We start from the raw sequence: 19,458 nt of genomic DNA, 5'->3' as shown, positions 1-19,458 counted from the left end.
GGGGCCTCTGCGGCCCCCCTCCCCGCAGGCTTTCCTACGCACGTCCAGCTAGCAAACTGATGGGGTTTGCTTGTATCTAAGGCATCTTCAGCGCAGCACCTGAATGCAAATCAAAGCCACAAGCAATTAAGTATATACTTACCGTTAATTACGTGTTTACACACATCAAGCACATCCCTGACAGGCGGCAGGATGGGGCCCCGAGCTCCCCGCGCGGGGAGGGCTCCTCGTGCCTCCCGGTGCTCTCGGGGGACGGGGAAGGACGTGGGGGCACGGGGTGGGTGCCGGGGGCACCTGTGCCACCACCTCGGGTGCCATCTGAGGGGCGTCTGGCGTTTCTTCAGCAAGCACAGGAAAAACATGAGTGCGGCGGGTGAAACTGCAAGGGGATGGATGATTTAAAACCAGACCTCTGCTCACAGACAAGGGTCCCCTTCCCCAGGGCTGGGGAAGATGAGAACAGGGTTACAAAACTTCATTTTTTTTTTTTTCCCCCAGCTCCAATCAATCCTCTTTGCTCGGGCCCAGATCCGTGCTGAGCCGTGCTGCGCATCTGAGGCCTCGGCCACTGCGGCGCCCGCTTCTCCAAAAACACCCGGCAGGTCGGGCACGTGAAGAAATACAGCCCTGTTGCCACTGGCTTCCGTGCAGCTTGACCTCAGTCAGCACGGCTAAATATGGCTCACGTCGATGAAGTTTCCCATACTACTTCCTCCCTTACGGGAGAGCCGGGTGGTTTTTCTTGTCTCCTGTTACAGATAACGCAAAGACCGGTCCCAAAGCCCCGGCTCAGCGTAACACCAGTGCTGCGCTGCTGCGTTGGGAAGGAGGGATGGCGGGGACCGAGCAGAGGACTTGTTGGGGGTCCCAGCCCGTCGGCTCAGCCGTCGCTTCGCGCGATGTTGGGCAAGTCACCTGGCTCCTGCGGCGCTGGTCCTCGGCCCTCCCCAAGCATTTCTTCACTTTCCAAGAGCGTTGCAAAACAGTAGTTCTTCTGTTCAGAGTGACGCTTGCGGGTGTTTCACACCTCTCAGGCTATCTGCTGGCTTTTTTCCTTGAAACCCCAGCGCCAGTGTCAAGTGATTACGTCAAAATCTGTTTGCATTAAAAAAGAAAATGTTTCTCGGCCTTGTGACCCCAGAGGACAGTTTGTGGATAAGTGCCCGGGGGGCTCGGCTGCCTGGAGCGGCCCAACCTGCTCAGGGGCACCCGCGGCTCTGAGAATCCGTCTGCCCCGGGGAATTTGGAGCCTGCTTGTTTTTGACCCCCCGCCTCTGCACCACGGTAGACCTCTGTGCTGATGCATCCGGTGAGCAGCACTGGAAACGTGCAAAGTATCACCCTTGCTCTGCAGAAGCTCTGAATTAAGAAAAACAAACGAAAAAAAGGAGTCAAAGGGGTTTGCTAGTGCACGTGCAACACGCGCTCTCAGCCCTGCCGGGATTGCAGCGGCCCAGCTCACCCATGGATCGCTTGTCCTGCTCAGCAGAGATGCTCTTCCCAGCCGCGGCGCAGGGGCAGCCACGGCATTGCCCCTCTCCACCCCGCGTGCCACCGCTGGAGGGTTTCCCTCTCCCGCCCTTTATTCCGTCCCCGGCACTGCCACCGGCAGAGCAGGGGCTGCAGGAGAGCCGATGGAGGAAACCTGTGTCTGTAGAGAGGGGGACACCACTGCCGCTCCTGGTTATTTTTCTCCCGGTTGGCCAGTTATTTTTGTTAACGCTTATTAATGAAGACTTGGGAGAGCTCTCTTTGTGAAGGGCTCACACTCACTTCAATTAAAGGCTAAGAAAACTACCCAAGCGTATCACTGAGTCATCGAAGAAATCCTGACGAGCACGTAGGAGGCTAAACTCCACGTTCTTGTTTTTACAACTAAAGAACCAAGAGGGGATACAGGAAAAAAAACTAGAAGAATCAAAGCTTTCTTACTAGGTCAGAGGAGAGGGAAACAGAGTGGGAACCCACTTTCCTCTCGATAGCGTCCGGCCAAGCCCTCCTGGCCCCTCTCGCACACCCGACACATCCCGCAACGGGGCAGTGACCGCTGAGAGAAAAGCTGCGTTGAGAGCAAAGCGAGCCGAGGCGCTGCAGAGAATCCCCAGGGGGGGGGAAAGAGCTCGTAGGAGCTGTATTTATAAAGGGCAAGTCTATGCCAAACCTGACGAACTTTCCTTTACCCAGAATTATAACTGGAAATACAAAAAGCCACAGTGTTTGAAAACACATATTTACATTTTATATGCCCCAAAGCAGAATAAACAAAGGTTAGATTTGTAAACTCTCCATCTTAATTAAAGCAGCGCTGCTTTGGACAAACCCACATAACAGGTGGCTTGAAGTGTTGTGTTATTTAATTTATACCTTCCAGCTCCCTTAGTCATCGAGCTGGGACAGCGATAGCATCAGCAGCCACCCCGCTGCCACTCCGGTACCCGCGGCGAGTGTGCAAAGGGAATTTCTAGGGCAGCAGGAACCATGTGGCCCATTTACCGCCGTCCTGAGGCTGCTCTCTCCTGCCTTTTCAAACAAAAATCTTCCCTCCTTTCTTCCTCAGCACTTCCCACATTGTTGGGAAGGACGGGAACGCTGCCAGGGCCACCCGCGCTGAGGCCGGTTGTGGGGAGCCTCCCGGGGACCAGGGCAGCACCGGGGCTGCCCCTCGATGCCACAGCCATGCTCTGCCCGGTGCGGGCGCTGCCGAAACCCCCGCGCAGCCCTCGCCCACTCGTGTGCCCTCCTGCCACCCCGCACGCGGCTCCCCGGGGACGTCCGCCTCCGGAAGACACAATACCCATGGTCAATTTGTCAAACCCACCTCGTGGCGCGACTCGTACAGAGAGGAGCTGTTTCCTCTGCTGTCCTCAGCCACGAAACAGTTAATAAAGTGCCTATTTGCACAGGCGCCATTAGCTGTCCTGCCTGCTCGGGAAGCCAGGCAGGGCAGGGGGATGCAGCTCCCCTCCGCAAACCCAGGAGCCCAGGAAGGACCATCTAAACTCTGCTCGTTTTACCCCGTCACCCTTGCAGGAGCCCCCCGTGCGTTAGGACCTGTAGTGGGACATGAACGATAAAATCATAATTTGCTTTTCTGCTGTCTGCGCATCTCCCATGGTTATAGAGCGGGTGAGTTGGGCTGGGCGAGAGGCTGCCCCGCGGCAGGCGTGGGCACCTGGGCACCCTCCTCACCCGGGACCGTCAAAGTGCTTTCCCCCAGCCGCTGCCTGCCTGCTGACACGCTGTGCTCCGATTTCGTTCGGCGAGCATGTGCTTGCATTGCTAAGAATAGAAAATGTTGTCAAATATTTCAGCTTTAGAGAAGCCCCTTTCTGTTTGTGCTCTGCTCCCCGAGCGATGCGGCGGGCTTTGAATTTCACAACTCCATGAGGCTGAAGAGCCCTCGAGCGTGTAAATGAGCTGCGACGACATTACTGAGAATGTGCTCCCCACGGGCAGTTTCCCCTCAGCTGCTTCCCAACTTCATGTCTTCTCCGGTTTCTCTCTTTGCAGCCTCGACTTCCCTCTCAAACTGACCAGGGAAGCTAAAAAGAGACCCTAAAATAGGTCACCAGGAAGCACAGGTTGAAGCAGAGCGTGCACCCGCCGCGAAGGCTCAGCCGCCGGCGGGACAGCCTCCCCGGCAGCGCGGCCACCTCGTGTCGGCTCACACCGTGGGAAGAGCTGGTGTCCCCCAAAGAGCATCCCACTGCATCCCTCTGTCCAGCGCCCGCTGGACAAGCGTGTCCCTGACCTGCAGCAAAACCCAGGTGGAAGGTGCCGCGGGGGCAGACCTGTTTCCTAGGCAGAGGGAAAGGGAAAGCTCTCGCCAGACGGCTGCCCGCAGTCGCCATCTCCACTACTGCACAAGCCTGCTGCCACCATCCCTCCCTCCATCCTGTGCCCTCGGGCAGCGGTGGCAGCGACGTCCTGCCCGCACCATGCCAGGGCCACCACACACGCCTGCCCCGGGGCTTGGCGGGAGCGCTGCCGCTGCTGTCGCCTTCTCGTAATTAGAGCATCTGAAAGATCGCTCCACTTTTCAGAAGAGGAAAATAGGATGCAGGAAATTACCAGCCAGCTTGGCTGAATCACTGCAGAGAGGCACTACGACAATCAGCGGAGAAGCAGCAAGAAGCTACTCAAAGGGAAGGAGCCTCGTTAGCAGGGCTCAGCAGGGATTGCTGAACGCAGCTCGACTCTGTTTTCATGTTTTCAGCACCAAACTTCGAGGTGCGTGTCACTGCAGTGGCAATCTAAAAGGAGGTAGGGAGGGAAACTGGAAAAGCCAGCGTGATGCCCATGGCGGTGGAGTCGTGCTGTCACAAGCACCACGTGCTGTCCTGGCAGCGGGGAGACCTCCAGGTCCGTACGGAGCCGGTGTCAGCTCCCACTGCACACTGGCTGGCCCAGGGCTCCCCGAGAGCCGGGCGATGCCCGTGCCCCCCGCCAGGCAGCAAAAGCATTAAGGCTGCTCCGTGTTTTCAAGCACTTCCCGGCAAAAGCATTCCCATGCCACACAGCCCTGCAGCGGTCGCTCCCCTCCGTGCAGTTCTCCTGAACTCTTCCCTCCCTGCTGGTGCACCCACTGTCCCCCCTCGGCCACACTGCCACACCTGCTATGGGAAACCCTCCCGGCCTTCCTCCGGATTTCATCATCCTCCCTAATCTTTGCCATCCCATGAATCCGGCACCATCCCCTCTCCCCACAGTGCCGTGGCAGACAGAGTCCCGCTTTCCTGCAGCCTGAGCTTTGCTTTCCCCGGGCAGGCAGCACCGCCGGGGGCTGGCTCATCTTCCTCCATGGCTCCGCCACTTCCCTCTCAGCCCGGCGCACGCCACGGCCGCGCAGGAGATGCTCGGTGCTTCCGGCCGACGCGGCCCGCGGGACGGCGGCCAGCGAGCCGTGGCTGAGGAGCACGGCTATGTTTAGCCCTGCCGCCGGCGGGCAGCGCGCCGGGAAAGTGGCGTTATCTCTTCCCACCTCCTTGTCCTCAGCTGTGCCTGGGCTAATCTCTGCTTGGCACCTTGAGCAGCGGAGCTGCCCCGCGCCACAAGCACCCAGTGTCCTTTTGTTATTATTTTGGTTATCACCCTCACAACTTTTTTCCCACAAAGCGGTTGCTGTCATCTGCCGCGCCGACGGAGCGGAAGAGCTGCCCTCCCTGCCGCTCACCACGCTGGCCCTGGGGACGGGCGGCAGGCTGCTGGCTTTGCCACTGTCCTCAGGCACGTGCAAAATTACTGCCCGTGCCCCAAAAGCGGGGCCACCCGTCTCTGCTGCTGCCCGCTGCGGGTGCACACGTGGGGGATGCCCCAGGGCAGCCCGGAGGCAGCCGGCACATGGAGGGGTGCACAGTGCCCGGGCACCGATGCCATGCAGTGCTGATTACCCACCTTAACATCAAATCCTCGATTCTACACATATATATGATTTACACAAGGACATGGAGACATACAAGGGTTTCTGTTTCGTGTAAGGACGTTTCAGAGACCCGCTGGCGGGTGCTCACCGACCCCTGCCCACCCGCCCTGCGCTGCCCTCGGCACTTTGCCTTTGAGCAACTGCTGCTCTCCAGAAAAGCATCCACCGTTTGATTCGAAAACTTCATGAGACAGAGCATGTACCAATTACTTAGCGGCACGCTCCTCCGGTTAATCACCAGTGACCATTTTTAGTAATAATTCCTGCGGGGCCGAGGACTGCAGGGAAACATCCGCTCCTGCCTTGCTCCCCTTCCCACCATCTGCGCCGGCTCCTCCTGGGCACGGGATGTACAGCAGCAGGCACATAAGGTCAGCGTGTTTAGGGAAAAACACGGCCACTGAATTAGAGCAGCCGAGCCGGCGAGGAAATCCTAGTGCTAATCCCTGATCTTTCACTGACACACGGCAAAGCTCGGGCGAGCCGGCTGCCTCCCTCCTCCCCAGCCACAGCTGGAAAACGTGGATAATGCTGCATTACCTTCCCTGCAGGGCTGCTGCGATTAATAGCAGCGAAGAGCTTGGAAATCCTTCGGGGAAGGGAGGGGAGATGGCACGGATTAACACCCAGCTAGATGGCCGTGGTCCCCCAGGACCCACTCATGCCTCTGCCAACACTGTGCCCCATTTTCTGTATTCTTCGCTATTTAGTTTTTTTCTGGGACCTGGGTGTTGTTTAATCTTGTTCGGCAGCTATGGATTGTCTCCAAAATAATCAATATTTGTGCATTTGTCAGCATCGCTCAGCTGATCCTGCAGGGATGAGCATCCAACACCGGTGGGAGCCAACTCTTCACTGTATTTCCAAGGAATGAACATCATCTTTGGCGATACCCACCGGCTGCTGCCGAGCCAGGACACAGGTACCCAGGCAGCTCCAGCGAATTTCAGTGCCGCCAGGACACCCCACCACACGTGTGCGGGGAAGAAGCGGCAACGTGGCCAAAGGAGGGAGAGTCAAATCTAACCCCGAGCTGCGCAGAGGAGGTTTTTCCCAAGTTTAAAACAGTATCAAAAATCACTAGAAAAATACAGACCTGCCCTTTGTCAGAAGGAAAATACCCAGAGCTCAGCAAACTGCCAAGTTTTTAATTTTTAAATTTCCACTGGTGTGCTGGAGGCAGCTGCTTTCTGCAACCTCTCGCCATCCCAGCGAGTAAAACACTCTGCACCGTCCCTGCCCCGGGAGCCAGCCCAGTGCCGGAGCTCTGCGTCCACGCTGGCAAATCTTCCCAGGTAGAGATCCGCATGGTCTAAGCTCGTCAGAATCCGTCACGTCATCAGCTTCGCACAGTGCAACCAAGTCATGCACGAAACGGGTATTTTTTAAAAAACTATTATACCCGAAGCGTGAATTGTTAGCTGACTCATAGAAATATGAAACTCACTTAAGAGACGAATTAGAGCTATTAGAATACAGAGGTAATTACTCATGTGAACAATGCCCTTCTCAACTCTTTAATGATTACACAAATTAGTGCATAAAGTTATGTTAATAGCCCTACAACTGTTGCAGATACATGCAGCCCTCCGGTTGGGAGGGGATGAGCAGCAGGCCGAGCCAGGACCCCCTCACCGCCTGGGACGGAGGTGAGCGAGGGCCAGGCGAGGCTGCAGCCCATCCCGCGGCTCTACCGGGCTCCGTGCCCACCCCGCGGCTGTGCCGGGCTCCGTGCCCGTCCTGTCGCGCTGCCGGGGTGAGACAAAGAGCTGCGAGGAGCAGGCAGCGCGGGTGGGTACGTCAGGCTCTGCAGTCTGACTCACTCGCCTTCTTCAGGCGTGCGGGAGAGGCATTTTAGGGAGTATTTGTTACACAGGGAACTTCCTGGAATCTTGATTTTATTTTTCTTTAAATTCAGCTATTTGCCATAGCTTCAACTGCAATTCAAGATAAACTCCTCTTCACTGTGCAGGTGCAGTGAGGATTATTTTGCACTCAGCATAGTGGACTCTTACCAAAGCTGTAGCTATTTTTAGACAATCTAGAAATTACTATAATTTTGCTGTACAGCTAAGAACTACCTGCTGTTATCAGGAGTAAGAAATCTCGAGCCACGACTAACACAAACAGATCAATGAATGAGTCTGCTCTTCTAAAGCAGAAGTTTCTGCTTAAAAAAACCAAAACAAACAACAAAAAAACCCAAACTGTGGTTTCGAAGAGAAACCACAAGTTTTCTAACCATTTCTATTTCGGCGCTGATGTCAGGTTTATTAAGCACTCCGCTATCAGTACGATGTGCAATTAAGAAGGATAGATTCGCTCCCTCCCCGCTGCGCTTCCCAAACTCTTTGCACAATGAAGGCAGTATCGCGCTCTGCTGCCGACAGGCAGCTGCGCCGGCCGAGGGCAGGACAGAGGGGCCACACAGCCCCGGGGCAGACAATTGCCCTCAGTGTACCAACAAAGCAGCACTATCGGAAGCGCAGGACCATCTGAAAAGGCAGATTCCCCATGCACGAATGGCAGAGAGCTGCTCAGTTAGAAGCACGGTGGCACTGGGGAGGTAACACCACGGCCGGCTACCTGCCTGCTTCCACCGGCTGAGAAACCCACCTGCTTCTGTCCTTGCGATGAAAAACACAACAATTTAGGAGAGGGGGTTAAGTTTGGTTGGCCCCTCCGCTTTAACAAAGGCATTTCCATCTTCCAGTTACTACCCCTTTCCATTTGGACTCTTGAAAACATTAAGTTTTGGGAAGAACACGTTCATAGAAAAGACACTTGGAGCTTCAATTTTGATGTTTAAATCCTAGAAAATAACATTCCCAAAACAAGCAGCAGCAGAACAGCTAATGTGGTCTGACCACTGCCTTCCAGCAGAACCCGTTCCCACTAATTTATGGAACACGTTAAAATAAACCGAGGCAAGTTTTACCCAACAGCCAGAGCTGGGTGAGGAGACTCGCACAGCCCGTGCCTGGAAGCCAGAACTCCCTGCGAGGGAAGCTAAGCCAGCGCTGACTCAGGTTCATTTTCATCCTCGGCCCGAGAAGCCGAAGGGGGAAAGAGGCAGCGCAGGGCTGCGCCTGGCAGGAGTGACTGGTCCCAACACCTGGCTCACTCCAAACCATCTCAGTAACGAAGTTAACGAACTCAGAGACACAGTGTCATTAAAAACCAAGAGTACGTCAGAAGGCACAGACTCCTCCACATAACTGTCCCTAGCACTATCAAAACCGGTTTATAGCACATTTCCAATATTAATTTAATTCCTTTATTTCTGAAGTCCACTACCTCAATCAGAGAACATGACACTCCCACCGAAGAAGGTGAGCCACACTGGCTGCTGCAGACGAGAGCCAGAAATTAACACACAGTTGGGGAAAGCCTTGGTTCACCCAGGGAAGTGGGCTCTCCTACTCCCATCAACTGCATGTCTGGCTGTTAACGGTACAACGGCAGAAGAGATTTTACAGGAAAAAAAAACTTCTAGAGGCATGAAACTCACTAGAGCTCCGCACCGTGAACAGTTTTATTACAGGATCACCAAGCGCTTTACAAACACCAGCGCCAAACAGCAACATGAAGTACACAGCGGGTGGTACAGAGAATACAGGGAATGGGCTGGCGGCAGTGCACGCGCGACGCTGGGGCAGACACACCGCGGCAGGAATACAGGCCAGCAGGTCACCCGCCATGGTGACCCACCTCTCTCCCCTCGGTGTGGAAAGCCAAAACGAGAGAACAGAACTCCGACATTGCTCCCTTCTCTTCCATCTTCCAAGTGAAACGAAAACGCAGCGTTTCCACTTCACACGGGGGATCAGCAGCCTTCTTGCAGAGGTATGACACCCACTGGGTCCTCAAGAAAATGCCTGGAGCTTCACACGAAGGTAACAAGGTCCACAAATCCCACCGCAGAGAAACGCTGGTGTGACCGCCTCCTCCTCGGCAGAGTTCCGGCCCTCCCGTGCTCCCCCCTGGGGAGGAACGGCTTTTCCACGGCATGATGTTTATCTCAAAGTGGTTTGCAGCTGTAGTAATCTCCGAAGCAAACAATTGTCAAGTATTTCCCACTCGCACAGTTCAGCTGCACGCAACAGAAGCGAGAGCTGAAGCACCGGCCCTCTCTGCGCACACCCCTCACCAGCTGGCTCTCCCGTGCCAGGACCAAGCCTGACATTTTTAAAGGCTTCCTGCACCTCTTAACATTACAGCTTGTACAGATACTTCTGTATCTTTCAGTCAGCTGAACTACCTCTTAAATTAGCGCTCCAGCACATTAGTTAGCTCCTTATGAACTTGTTCAGAACCACTGGCTCTGCCTGGACTCCCCGGGTCAGAAGCCAGACTCTCGTATTTCAAAGAGGGGACTGTGACCCCTTTGACTACCAGGGTCCCGGCCTCCGTCACCCTTGCTCCCCGGTGAAGTTCCTTTCTTCCCAACCCCTATGCAGTCAGAGAGCAACCCTCTCCAAATACCACTTCAGCCCAGTCAAACCAAACTCCTCGTGTTTCCTTTTGTGAAATGTTTTGCCTCCCTGAGCACACTCACAACCTTTGCATTAGAACTGCTCTCATCTCACCTTTCTTGAATGCAGGTGACAGAACTAATCAAGGCTCAAAATCAAAAAGGTCTGGGTTTTTTGGGGGGCAAACTTCCCCTTTTTTCAACAGTGCACACCTATGTGCCATGAAGCAGGTGCTGCCCACTCCACTCCCTTGTTTCCCCATACCCCAGCGAACTTCTCTGGCAAGAGCCACCCCACCTTCGCACTCCCCCAACCCACCCTGCTCATCTCTACAGCTCCTTTTCTTCCCAGCCGGCATCATCTGCTCAAGCACCTAAATCTGTTCTGGCCGTAACAGAGCTTTCACCTCCCCCCCCAAATACAGCGCTTTGCCACCAGGATTTCATCATTTTTTGGAACAAAGTACCTCTCATATACACAACTTCGGCAATACAGTATTTCTGGAGGGAAACATTTTGTAACAAACTATGCTCTGTCACAACACACAGCACCCTCCATGGCGTTACGCCCACCAGCCTGCCATGCTTAAAACCCAAGTCTGCCCATCCTGCCCCAAACACAAACCCTCATCTTACAAGAAAGCAACCCTCCTGCCTCGCTCCATACGGGACGCTCCGTTTCCCTGCCATACTGAAGCAGCCTGCAGCCATCCACCCCTGTAACGCAAAGCATACGTTATTTACGCAAGTACTTATTAAACATTAACCTGATCGCCACCCTCTGCGCTCTCTGGGACAGTCCCACAAACCGGCAACTATATCATGCAGAAACGCCTTTCTGCTCCGCACTGACACTTTGCTCTTTAATTCATTATAAAGATACTCAAACACAAGCCACGCCATTTCATCAGACAACCAAAGGAATAGTCATATACAACCTATTTTAAGCGATGAGAATATTCCCCCAGGGAAGGTGCCGCATTTCCAGCCTGGCCTCAAGCCGCACACGCCGCAGGGGTGCGATTACCCCGTGCTGACGCCAGCCACAGCGGCTCAGTGATCACACTCAGCCCTGCCGCTAAGGGCCCGCACCGTTACTCGCCTCCCGCACACCAACGCCTGAGCCCACGGGCACCGGGAAGGTTTGTACGCCCTGTATTGCTTCTCAAGAGGATTGCGGGGGGAGTGCTGAGCCTGATTAATCTCACGTTTTCCTCCTGTGATCCCTTTAGATGAGTATCGTTAGCAACAACATTAATATTAAAGCATCCTCTTTTAAACAGTGAGAATTCTTCCTTTTCCCCTACTCATAGAATAAATTCCACCCATTTCCCAGGGAACTGATCCTTTATGTAGGAGAAGCTCAAACATCAACGCTTCCTGTGAAACACTACATCTCTGTTGAACACAAAAGCCTTTTGTTTGAAACTTGCGATTTAACAATGCTGCAGTGGCAAGCAGAGACTAAGAATCTTAGCAACAAATGATGACAACCATGCTTGTTTTTTTAAAAATTTTATTTGTCAAAGAAAAAAGGCAATAGCCAATTGAAAACCTACTTAATCTTTAACTCCAATTTTTGTCTTTAAATTTAGAGAAATGACTTATTTACTTTTTTAAACAAACCCCCCTTTTTCCCCTTTAACGTTTACCATCTACTCGTGCTGAATCCTTCCAAGGAGATTGCTCCAGCGTACCTCTCCAGGTCCTCGCTTTGCTCCTTTTACCAAAAAAATGAAAAACTCCATCGTGCATCTTAAGGGCTCCAATCGTCAAAAATAGGAAAAAAAAATCTTTGGAATAGCCAATTGAGTTGAATAAAAAAATCCACACGAATGCGGTTTGGTTGGGGCAGGAATCCACTCCTATGTTCCTGGTAATTTGATCCCGCTCCATGAATCCTTGTAATTCAGCCTCCCTATCCTATCCACATTATGATTTGAATCCAATGATCCAGCTCCAAGGATTGGGATCCAGTGAGCCCTCTCCAATCCAAACCTTTATAACCAGCAAAACCAAAAAAGAGGAGGCAAAAAGTTAGATACTGTAATGAAAAAATAGGCTTCTGGGGAATGATCAGTTATGTTTGCCATCAATTAATACAGATGTACATTAATAACTATCAATTCCCCAAAACAAACTTTTGAATGGTGATGCTCAGATAATTTTTAGAAATGTTAATTACTATTCGGAGGAAACATCGTAATATTTACAATATGTCAACTGAAAATGCCAACATACTCATCGCTCGTACGGTGGTGTGCTACAGGTTTTGTGGTTGCAAAAAATGTTTATGAAACTGGAAAAGCTTACTGCTAAAGCTATCCACCTACTGTATGTCTGAACTATAGCTAGCACTCCCAGCTGGAAGGTAACAAAATTAACTAACCGGAGTTTTCAAACATATCGGTGAGTCAATTGTGAATTAGTCTGAGGGGGCAGGGCTGAGACTTAAGAAATTATTCCCAACTAGGTTTTCTATTTTTGCTGTCATTCTGATACTTAAAAAAATGAAATAGCAACGCTGTATCAGTCACACAGAGGACATGCAGATTTTAGCAGTATTGATATTATACTCTGATTTAAAGACACCCTTCATCTACTACAAGTGTACAAATACTACATAACATTAACACTTGTAACCAAATGCTGCATGACGAAGTAAACCAATGCTCCCACCCCCGTCCCAGTTTATTCCTTTAAAAAACTAGAATGGAATAGAGAATTACAAAAGCAAGTATTTAGCCACAATTGCCCCCCAAAAAAAAGTTTTAAAGAAAAGAGCAATTGTAGTCTGCGGTAACTAGAACATGCCTGAAGTGACACGTAGGTGCACGTACTCAATTAACCTGTCTCTCAGTATAAGGTCAATACTGCCAAGTTCATCTGTGACAATAGCACTTGGAGTCATACCATTGCCTCCATTATTGATCTGATCCTCCTCAATCCTCCTTTTGACAATCCTAAAATGATTGACATGTGCTCCACAATCCTTTAATCCAAAGCATTCTTAATCCATCTCTTCAGATATGTCTACAGAAAGACACACGAAAAGGCAAGATAAAATATAAGATCCCCCAGAAGAGACAAGTTAGCCACAAACATCCCAACATCCCCAGCTCGTGTAAACCATAGCTGAACACTGAGACATTTACACAGCAATACCACGGTTCGAAGAATGTTGGTATTTAACTAGAACTAAATTGAAACAATCCTGACTGACATCAATTAAAATACAATTTACCAAAGACATGAGGGGAATGTTGATGTTAAGGAGCAAATACTCACTAGGGATTTTACACAAGAATGCAATTCAACACTTCAGCCAATTTGAATAAAACAGTTTGAATTAAAAAAAAAATGAAAGACTGTACTAAGTAAAGGAAAACTGTGTACAACATGGGGTTCTACAAAAAGATCAGAGCTAGTGATCATTTATGTACGAGATCGGGATCTGCTGTGGCGGGGAGAGTAGCGTGGAGATCCTCTGCTTCTTCTTGGGGAATAACTGCGGCTTCTGCTGTTGCTTCGACTACGGCTTCTGCTACGACTACGGCTGCGTGACCGAGATCTTCCATAGCTTGGACTTCTTGGGCCATCAACTTTAACACGGATGTAGGCAGTTTCTCCCTATTGAATAGACAGAACTTTCGATTGAAAAGTCTAGGCTTTAGGGCCATCTTTTTTAGGCATGCTGACAGACTGAAGATATCGTTTACTACAGCACGGAAACAGACATCAAAGCTTTAAGTCTATCTCCTGACAAACTGACCACACACTTATTTAGCTGCTTCGTATGTAAACAGTGAACACCACACGTTCCTTACCTTCAAATCCTACTGTTAAGCCCCTTGTATCCAATTCTGGCCAAAGAAAGTAAGTATGAAACCTACCTCATGAGATCTAAATTTAGTGTTATCCAGTTTTCGCACAGCGTAGGTCATATCTTCCTTCCGTACAAACTCCACGACACCAGTGCCATCTCGGAAAACATCAGCATAACATACATCACCTGCTTCACGCATGTGATCCTTTAAATCCTGCCAACTTCCACTTGGAGGCAGCCCTATATAAAAAGCAAGACAGTACTTTAAAACCGGATTATATTCTCACCTCCTGCAGTTACAGCGTCAGCTCGCAGCGAACAAAAGGGACTATTTATTAAACAGAGGGGCTGCCTCGAGGAGCCGTTAGCATCCTACGGACAGCGTTCCTCCTAGGCTACACGAGGCGATGCTTTTTAAGAACAAACTTGGAGCTGCATCACCCCTCGCTGGGAAGTTGGCCTGGAGGACCCCGGGGGAGCACTTGGGCTGAGAGAGAGGAATGACTCACCCGAGACGATCACTCTGTACTCCGAGCGCCGGGACGGGGGGCCGTACCTGCCCCGGGGGGCTCCGCCCCCTCCGCCACCGCCGCCGCCTCTGCCGGTGCCCCGGCCGCTCCGAGGGAACTCCACGCGGAGGCGATACCCATCGTAATCGTAGCCGTCCCGCCCGTAGACGGCGTCCTCCGCGTCCCTGCGGGACGGGACGGGGCGGTGAGCGCGGCCGCCCGCCCCCCCGCGCCGCGCCCTGCCCACGCACCGCCCCCCCGCCTTTGTTCCCGCTTCCCGCCGGCCCCACCCCGCGCCGCCCGCCCGCCGCCCCCCTCCCCGGGCCCCCGGCAGCGGGGCCGCCACCCGCAACGGCGCGGGGGCCCGTTAGCGCGGCCCGGGGAGGGAGGGCGCCGATGCGCGCCGCGCAGGCGGGGAGAGGCAGCTCCCGGGCGGCTGCCCCCGCCTCAGGCCCGGGGCTGGGGGCGGACGGACACACGGACACGACCCAGGCCGCGGCAGGGCCCAAGCCCCGCTCTCCCAGGGGAGCGCCCGGGGGTGGTGGGGGGTCTCACCTGGGGTCCTCGAACTCGACGAAGGCGAAGGGCGGGCCCCCGCGGCGGTTCTTGAGGTCGATGTCGCGGATGGCCCCGTACTTGTAGAAGACGTCCTCGATGTCCTTGGTGCGGATGTCGGGGGGCAGGTTCCCCACGTAGATGCGGCAGTCGTTGTTGCCGGCTGGGCCGCGGATCACGCCCCCTCCGGACATGGCAAGGTCAGCAATGGCTGCGGCGGTGGAGGGCCGGAGCACGGAGAGCGGGCGGGCGAGCGGGCGCGGGGCCGAGCCGGGCACACGGGAGCGCACACGCCGCCTCCCCCAACAACCGCTTACAAAATGGCGACGGCGGCTCCCCTCGCGGTCCTACTGCGCGCAGCGATTTCACCCCGGGACGCAGCACCGCCCGCGCTGGAGGCGAACGAGGCAGTGGCCGCGTCTTCCGCCGCGCCCTCACTCCTCCGTCCTGCGCATGCGCAGCGTAGGAGGAAAGTAGTTCCTCCGATCCCGCTCCTTTGCAGCTCCACCTAAGAAGCCGAACCCGTGCTGGCGGTGCCGCTCCTGAGCGCGAGGGTGCAACGAGCTCCGTTCTCCCTCGGAAAACACCCGCTGCCCGCGGTGGGGGAAGAACGCAATGCCCAGCCGCCGTTTTCACGGCGGCAGGCTGTATGGCGTCACGTCCGGTGCGGCGTCCGCGCCAAGAAGGCCCGGCCGGGGCAGGGGAGGGTGTATCCCACAGTGCATCGCGGCGGCGGGGGAGCTTGGCGCCAAGGCGTGGGGTGTGTCCCACAATGCACTGCGGGGGGGGGGGACGGGGACGACGGGTTCTGGGCCGTGTGCAGCGGCTGTGGAGAGGCGGGAAGGGGGAATGGCGGCGGGGAGCGGGTTGCTCTCGGCTGTGGGTAGAAAGGCTGCGGCCGCACCCAGGCTACAGTCACGGTTCTGTCACGTTGTGGCGTGCCCAGGGGGTGTGGGGAAAAGGGCTCTGCCCGCTGCCTAAGCGGGCGGGAGGGCCGAGGGTAGGACGGAGACGAGTTGGGACCGCCTCGGCCACGCTGAGGTAAAATGGCTGCCCTGAGGGCACAGGGAGCTGAATCCAGGCCTGGGTCCGCTGCTCAGCCATGCGAGCATCCTGCTTGCGTACCCCCTTCAGCAGAGCATTAAGGTTAAGTTTTAGGGCTGTTGGGTTTTGGATTTTTTTTTCCCCCAACACCGTGTTCTTCCATTTCTGAACGCTGTATAGTGTTTCTTAGGAGCTGTTACATTACACTAATCTTGTGGTCTGCTGTGGGAGGACACTTAAATCTGCTTTGCAGGCTGAGCACGATGACTTTGGGCAAAACAAACCTTAAGAATGTACTTGACTTTGTGCCTTAATAAAAAGGGGGGGAACAAAAAAGCATCTGAGATTGAGGCAGTGACATCTCAGGTGGACACGTTTATGAAAATATCATATCCTGAGGGCTATATGCTCCTGCAGAAGTGTGTCTTCGGAGGTTTAATATAAAGTTATGTGAGAAATGCTTGCAAAAGAGGGCAGAAAAGGTTTTCCTGGGGAAGAAGAAAGAAAATAGTGTACAACTGTTAAATTTGAGATTAAAGTCACCTCAAAACACCAGCGTAGTAGTCTAGTTTGTCACAAAGCCCTGAAAGATGTGTTAAGGCAGTAAATGTGGCTTTAGATAGACAAACTGCTTCTGTGTGCCCCAAACCCTTAGAGCACAGCAGCTCTTCCCTGGTGCGTCCTGCCTCGCTCTAACCTGGCACGACTTGTTCCTCTGCTCACGCTTCGCTGCTTGGAGTTCAGGTCCCAAATTCCTTTTGAAGTGAGAATTTTTTGTGTAGTCCACAAGACATAACAGATGTAGGAGGGATATTTCGAAAAGTGTTTGAAATAGTTGCAGTTTTGCAATCTGGATGCCTCTCATTTATCCCTTGGTATCTTCTGTATCCCCGTGGTGCCAGAAGGTTGAGTCACTGTAACTGCCGTGATGGGGTTAAAGTAGTATCTGAGTGTGTAGAAAAAGCCTTTAGGCTCCTAAGTTAATTAAGGGATTTTGAAAAATGTGTCATGCCTCTTTAGTAGAGTCTGTCATGCATACTTCATTTTTCATGTGTTAATTAAAAATGCATATTCCTCTAGAAAAACAGCAATCCTGATGACTTACAGTTAGAAAAATATTTTCAGTATAACGTCATAACATGTTTGACTGTTACAAATGCCTTTCATTTTTCTCTCGTGTAGGTTGAAGTACAGCAATGTGCTCTGCTCTAGTTATTTTTAGCATTGGTAGTATCTATGTTCGATTGCTAGTGGTTTAAATAAAGGCTGCTATTAATCACTGAAAGATGTTATGAGAAAGCCCATCTTCAGAAGCGGTGGTTTGCGAAGTATAAACTACCGAGTGTCTAGGGATTTTCTACACCTTTAAAAGAGCGTTACGGTTTCATGGTTCTGTTGGTAGCGGAATATGAACTGGTGAGAGGGTGACTGCAGTGATCTATGTGACTTCAGTGGGTGCTTTTGGGTAAATACATTTTTTCAACCAGCACAATTTAACAAGCTAATTCAGTTATTTGCCAGCTCAGTAGAAATACTTGTTGCATATTAAAAAAAAGAAAAGACCAACTTCCTTCCCCTCAAAAAAAACAAATCTCAAAGACCCCGAATATGCTCTTCCCAGGTGTAGGGAAGGCTCCATCCTTTGCCAAGAAATGAGTCTTTAGTTTCAAAAGCTTATTAAACTGCTGAAAGTTATTCTTAAAGGCATCATAAAATAATGGTAAGTCTGCCTGGTTTGCAAAAACCCTATTGCATAATTCCTTTTGTGTGTTAATAATCCTCGTAACTGCTTTAAATGATTGCCTTAATTACCTTAATGAAGTGTCTCTTCATAGAAATATTGAATGTTTTCTTCCTCATTACCTTTTTTAGCTCTGCGTTATCAGCGCAGTGCTTAAAACAGTTGGATAAGCTGCCGAACATTTATTTGCTTTTGGCTTTCTGGCAAAATGTATATGTGGAGAATCATTAAACATTAATTATGTAGAAAATAAATGACTGGGAAGGAAATGGCAAATAATCTCACAAAAAAAAAAGCCTAACTACTGTATAATGACAAGCTTTCGTTCTCAAAATGAGAGGAATTAAAAGCGGGGCTTTCAAACGGAGAATATTGATGAATAATGCAACTATTAACTGCGTAACTCAGTACGGGAAGTGTCTGAGTGTGCGGAACTTGTCCAGGTGGAGACGCGCTGGAGAGCTCTGTGTTACAGCTGCTCCTCTGTCTGCTTTAGGCCTTCTCATGCAGAGAAAGGAAAACTGCAACTTTCTGGCATTTTCACAGCCGTCCTTCCTCTCCCCTTCACTCCCAGACCTTTTCACATGCTGTCAAAATGCACTCTTGCTCTTTGCAACGAACCGTCCCGATGCCACAGGTGGGTCTTTTTCTGCAAAGATACTAAAATGCTTTATAATGGGCTCACTGCTCGCTTTTATTCATGACGAAACAGCGGCATTGGCAGCAAAGTGTTTTTCCCGAGAGGAGCTGGCAGGGCCGGGGCAGAGCAGGGCCCGCAGCCCCGCGCTGAGCGGGGTGGGCTGGGTTGTAGTCCTGTGCACGGCCGGTAATCGCCTTTACTGCTCGCCTGGCGCTCTTAGTGAGAACCTGTCCTTCCTAAATCGCCGGCAGCCTCCTTGGGACAGTATGATCCAGCTGGGATTAGTCTTGACTAATCTTACTTTGCTGCAAAATAACAATTCCTCAAAGCTCAGATTGTTTGGAAGAAAAGGGTCATTTTTAAAACGGCGTCTTAAGTTGTAACTTGTTTTTTTTGAGAACTAAGCTTTGAATTATCCAAACTTGCTGTTTCCCTCCTGTAAGAGCCATTCTGAATATGCTGCTTGAGTGGTTTCTTTTGGCATTTCAACAGGAACACGAAACTGCACAGAAAGTGTCTTTGGAGCTTGAAATACAAAGCTGATATTTGGGGGCCTTCAATTTTAAATAGTGCCTCAATGTTATCGAAGTTATTAATTTGCATGCAGAAAAAAGATGCAAAAATACAGTTTGTGATTTTTATTCAGAGAAACTCTGAGTACATTGATAAGACAAGGAAAGTGTAACTTTGAAAACATTTCCTATAATAGTGGATGGTGGCAGAGCTAGTTTTATTTATGCAGATTTACATGTAAGCAAAAAGATTTCATATGCACGTGCTGTAGCATGTCTTGATGCCAAGGAAAAACAGAGTACGCTCTGACAGTGTGAATTTTTCCTGAAAGGACACACACAGGTAGAGATTTAGGAGAAGCAAAGCCACCCAGAAGAGCGGGCTGCATCGACTGGTGTTTTCCATAGATAACACCACCTGAATTCAAGTCATGTTGGGAAGGCATTGTGAAAATGCTCATTTTTAGAAATTCTGAAACATCGCTCTTTTTTCTTCCTTAGAACAGCTACACCGTTCCAGCTGTTAAGCACAGTGTGCTCGGCGGAGCTGTGACCGTGAGGTCCCCGGAGCAGACTGCAGAGGTCTTCACGGGACCCGTCCCTGCAGCCTCCAGCCACCTCGCCACCCTGGGCTGGACTCCAGCAACCTGCTGGGCTGGCTGAAGGGGCGCAAGGAAGCGGAATCTGGTTAAATCGCATGTGGTTATTTGTTTGCTAGTAGCAATTAAAGGTTAA

General features: G+C 51.8%; 1 protein-coding gene and 1 long non-coding RNA gene across 3 annotated transcripts; one reads left to right on the top strand and one right to left on the bottom strand.

Moving 5' to 3' along the window:
- Window positions 1-11,401: 11,401 nt before the first annotated feature.
- SRSF1 (serine and arginine rich splicing factor 1) lies at window positions 11,402-15,037 on the bottom strand. Of its 2 annotated transcripts, XM_059829370.1 has the most exons (5): window positions 14,787-15,037; window positions 14,232-14,416; window positions 13,790-13,962; window positions 13,340-13,526; window positions 12,907-12,929 (listed from the first exon to the last, which is right to left on the bottom strand). In XM_059829370.1, exons 1-5 carry the CDS (start codon window positions 14,978-14,980, stop codon window positions 12,907-12,909), a joined length of 762 nt encoding a protein of 253 aa, XP_059685353.1. In that variant the 5' UTR covers window positions 14,981-15,037. The 2 variants fall into 2 exon arrangements, with proteins under 2 accessions (XP_059685352.1, XP_059685353.1); XM_059829369.1 differs by having other exon boundaries at window positions 11,402-13,526.
- LOC132319170 (uncharacterized) lies at window positions 14,956-19,458 on the top strand. Its single transcript, XR_009484466.1, has 3 exons — window positions 14,956-14,986; window positions 18,068-18,208; window positions 19,225-19,458. It is a non-coding gene; the product is annotated as an uncharacterized LOC132319170 (long non-coding RNA).

The sequence above is a fragment of the Gavia stellata genome, chromosome 25, assembly GCF_030936135.1.
Source record: "Gavia stellata isolate bGavSte3 chromosome 25, bGavSte3.hap2, whole genome shotgun sequence".
NCBI lineage: Eukaryota > Metazoa > Chordata > Aves > Gaviiformes > Gaviidae > Gavia > Gavia stellata.
The sequence above is the reverse complement of the archived record's forward strand: the minus strand, read 5'-3'. Positions and strand labels throughout refer to the sequence as shown.

Coding starts and splice junctions, on each gene's coding strand:
- SRSF1 (XM_059829370.1), bottom strand. CDS start 14,980: ATGTCCGGAGGGGGCGTGATCCGCGGCCCAGCCGGCAACAACGACTGC. Junction 14,417..14,786: donor GTCGAGTTCGAGGACCCCAG/GTGAGACCCCCC, acceptor CCCGTCCCGCAG/GGACGCGGAGGACGCCGTCT. Junction 12,930..13,339: donor CCACAGCAGATCCCGATCTC/GTACATAAATGA, acceptor GTCTTTCTGTAG/ACATATCTGAAGAGATGGAT.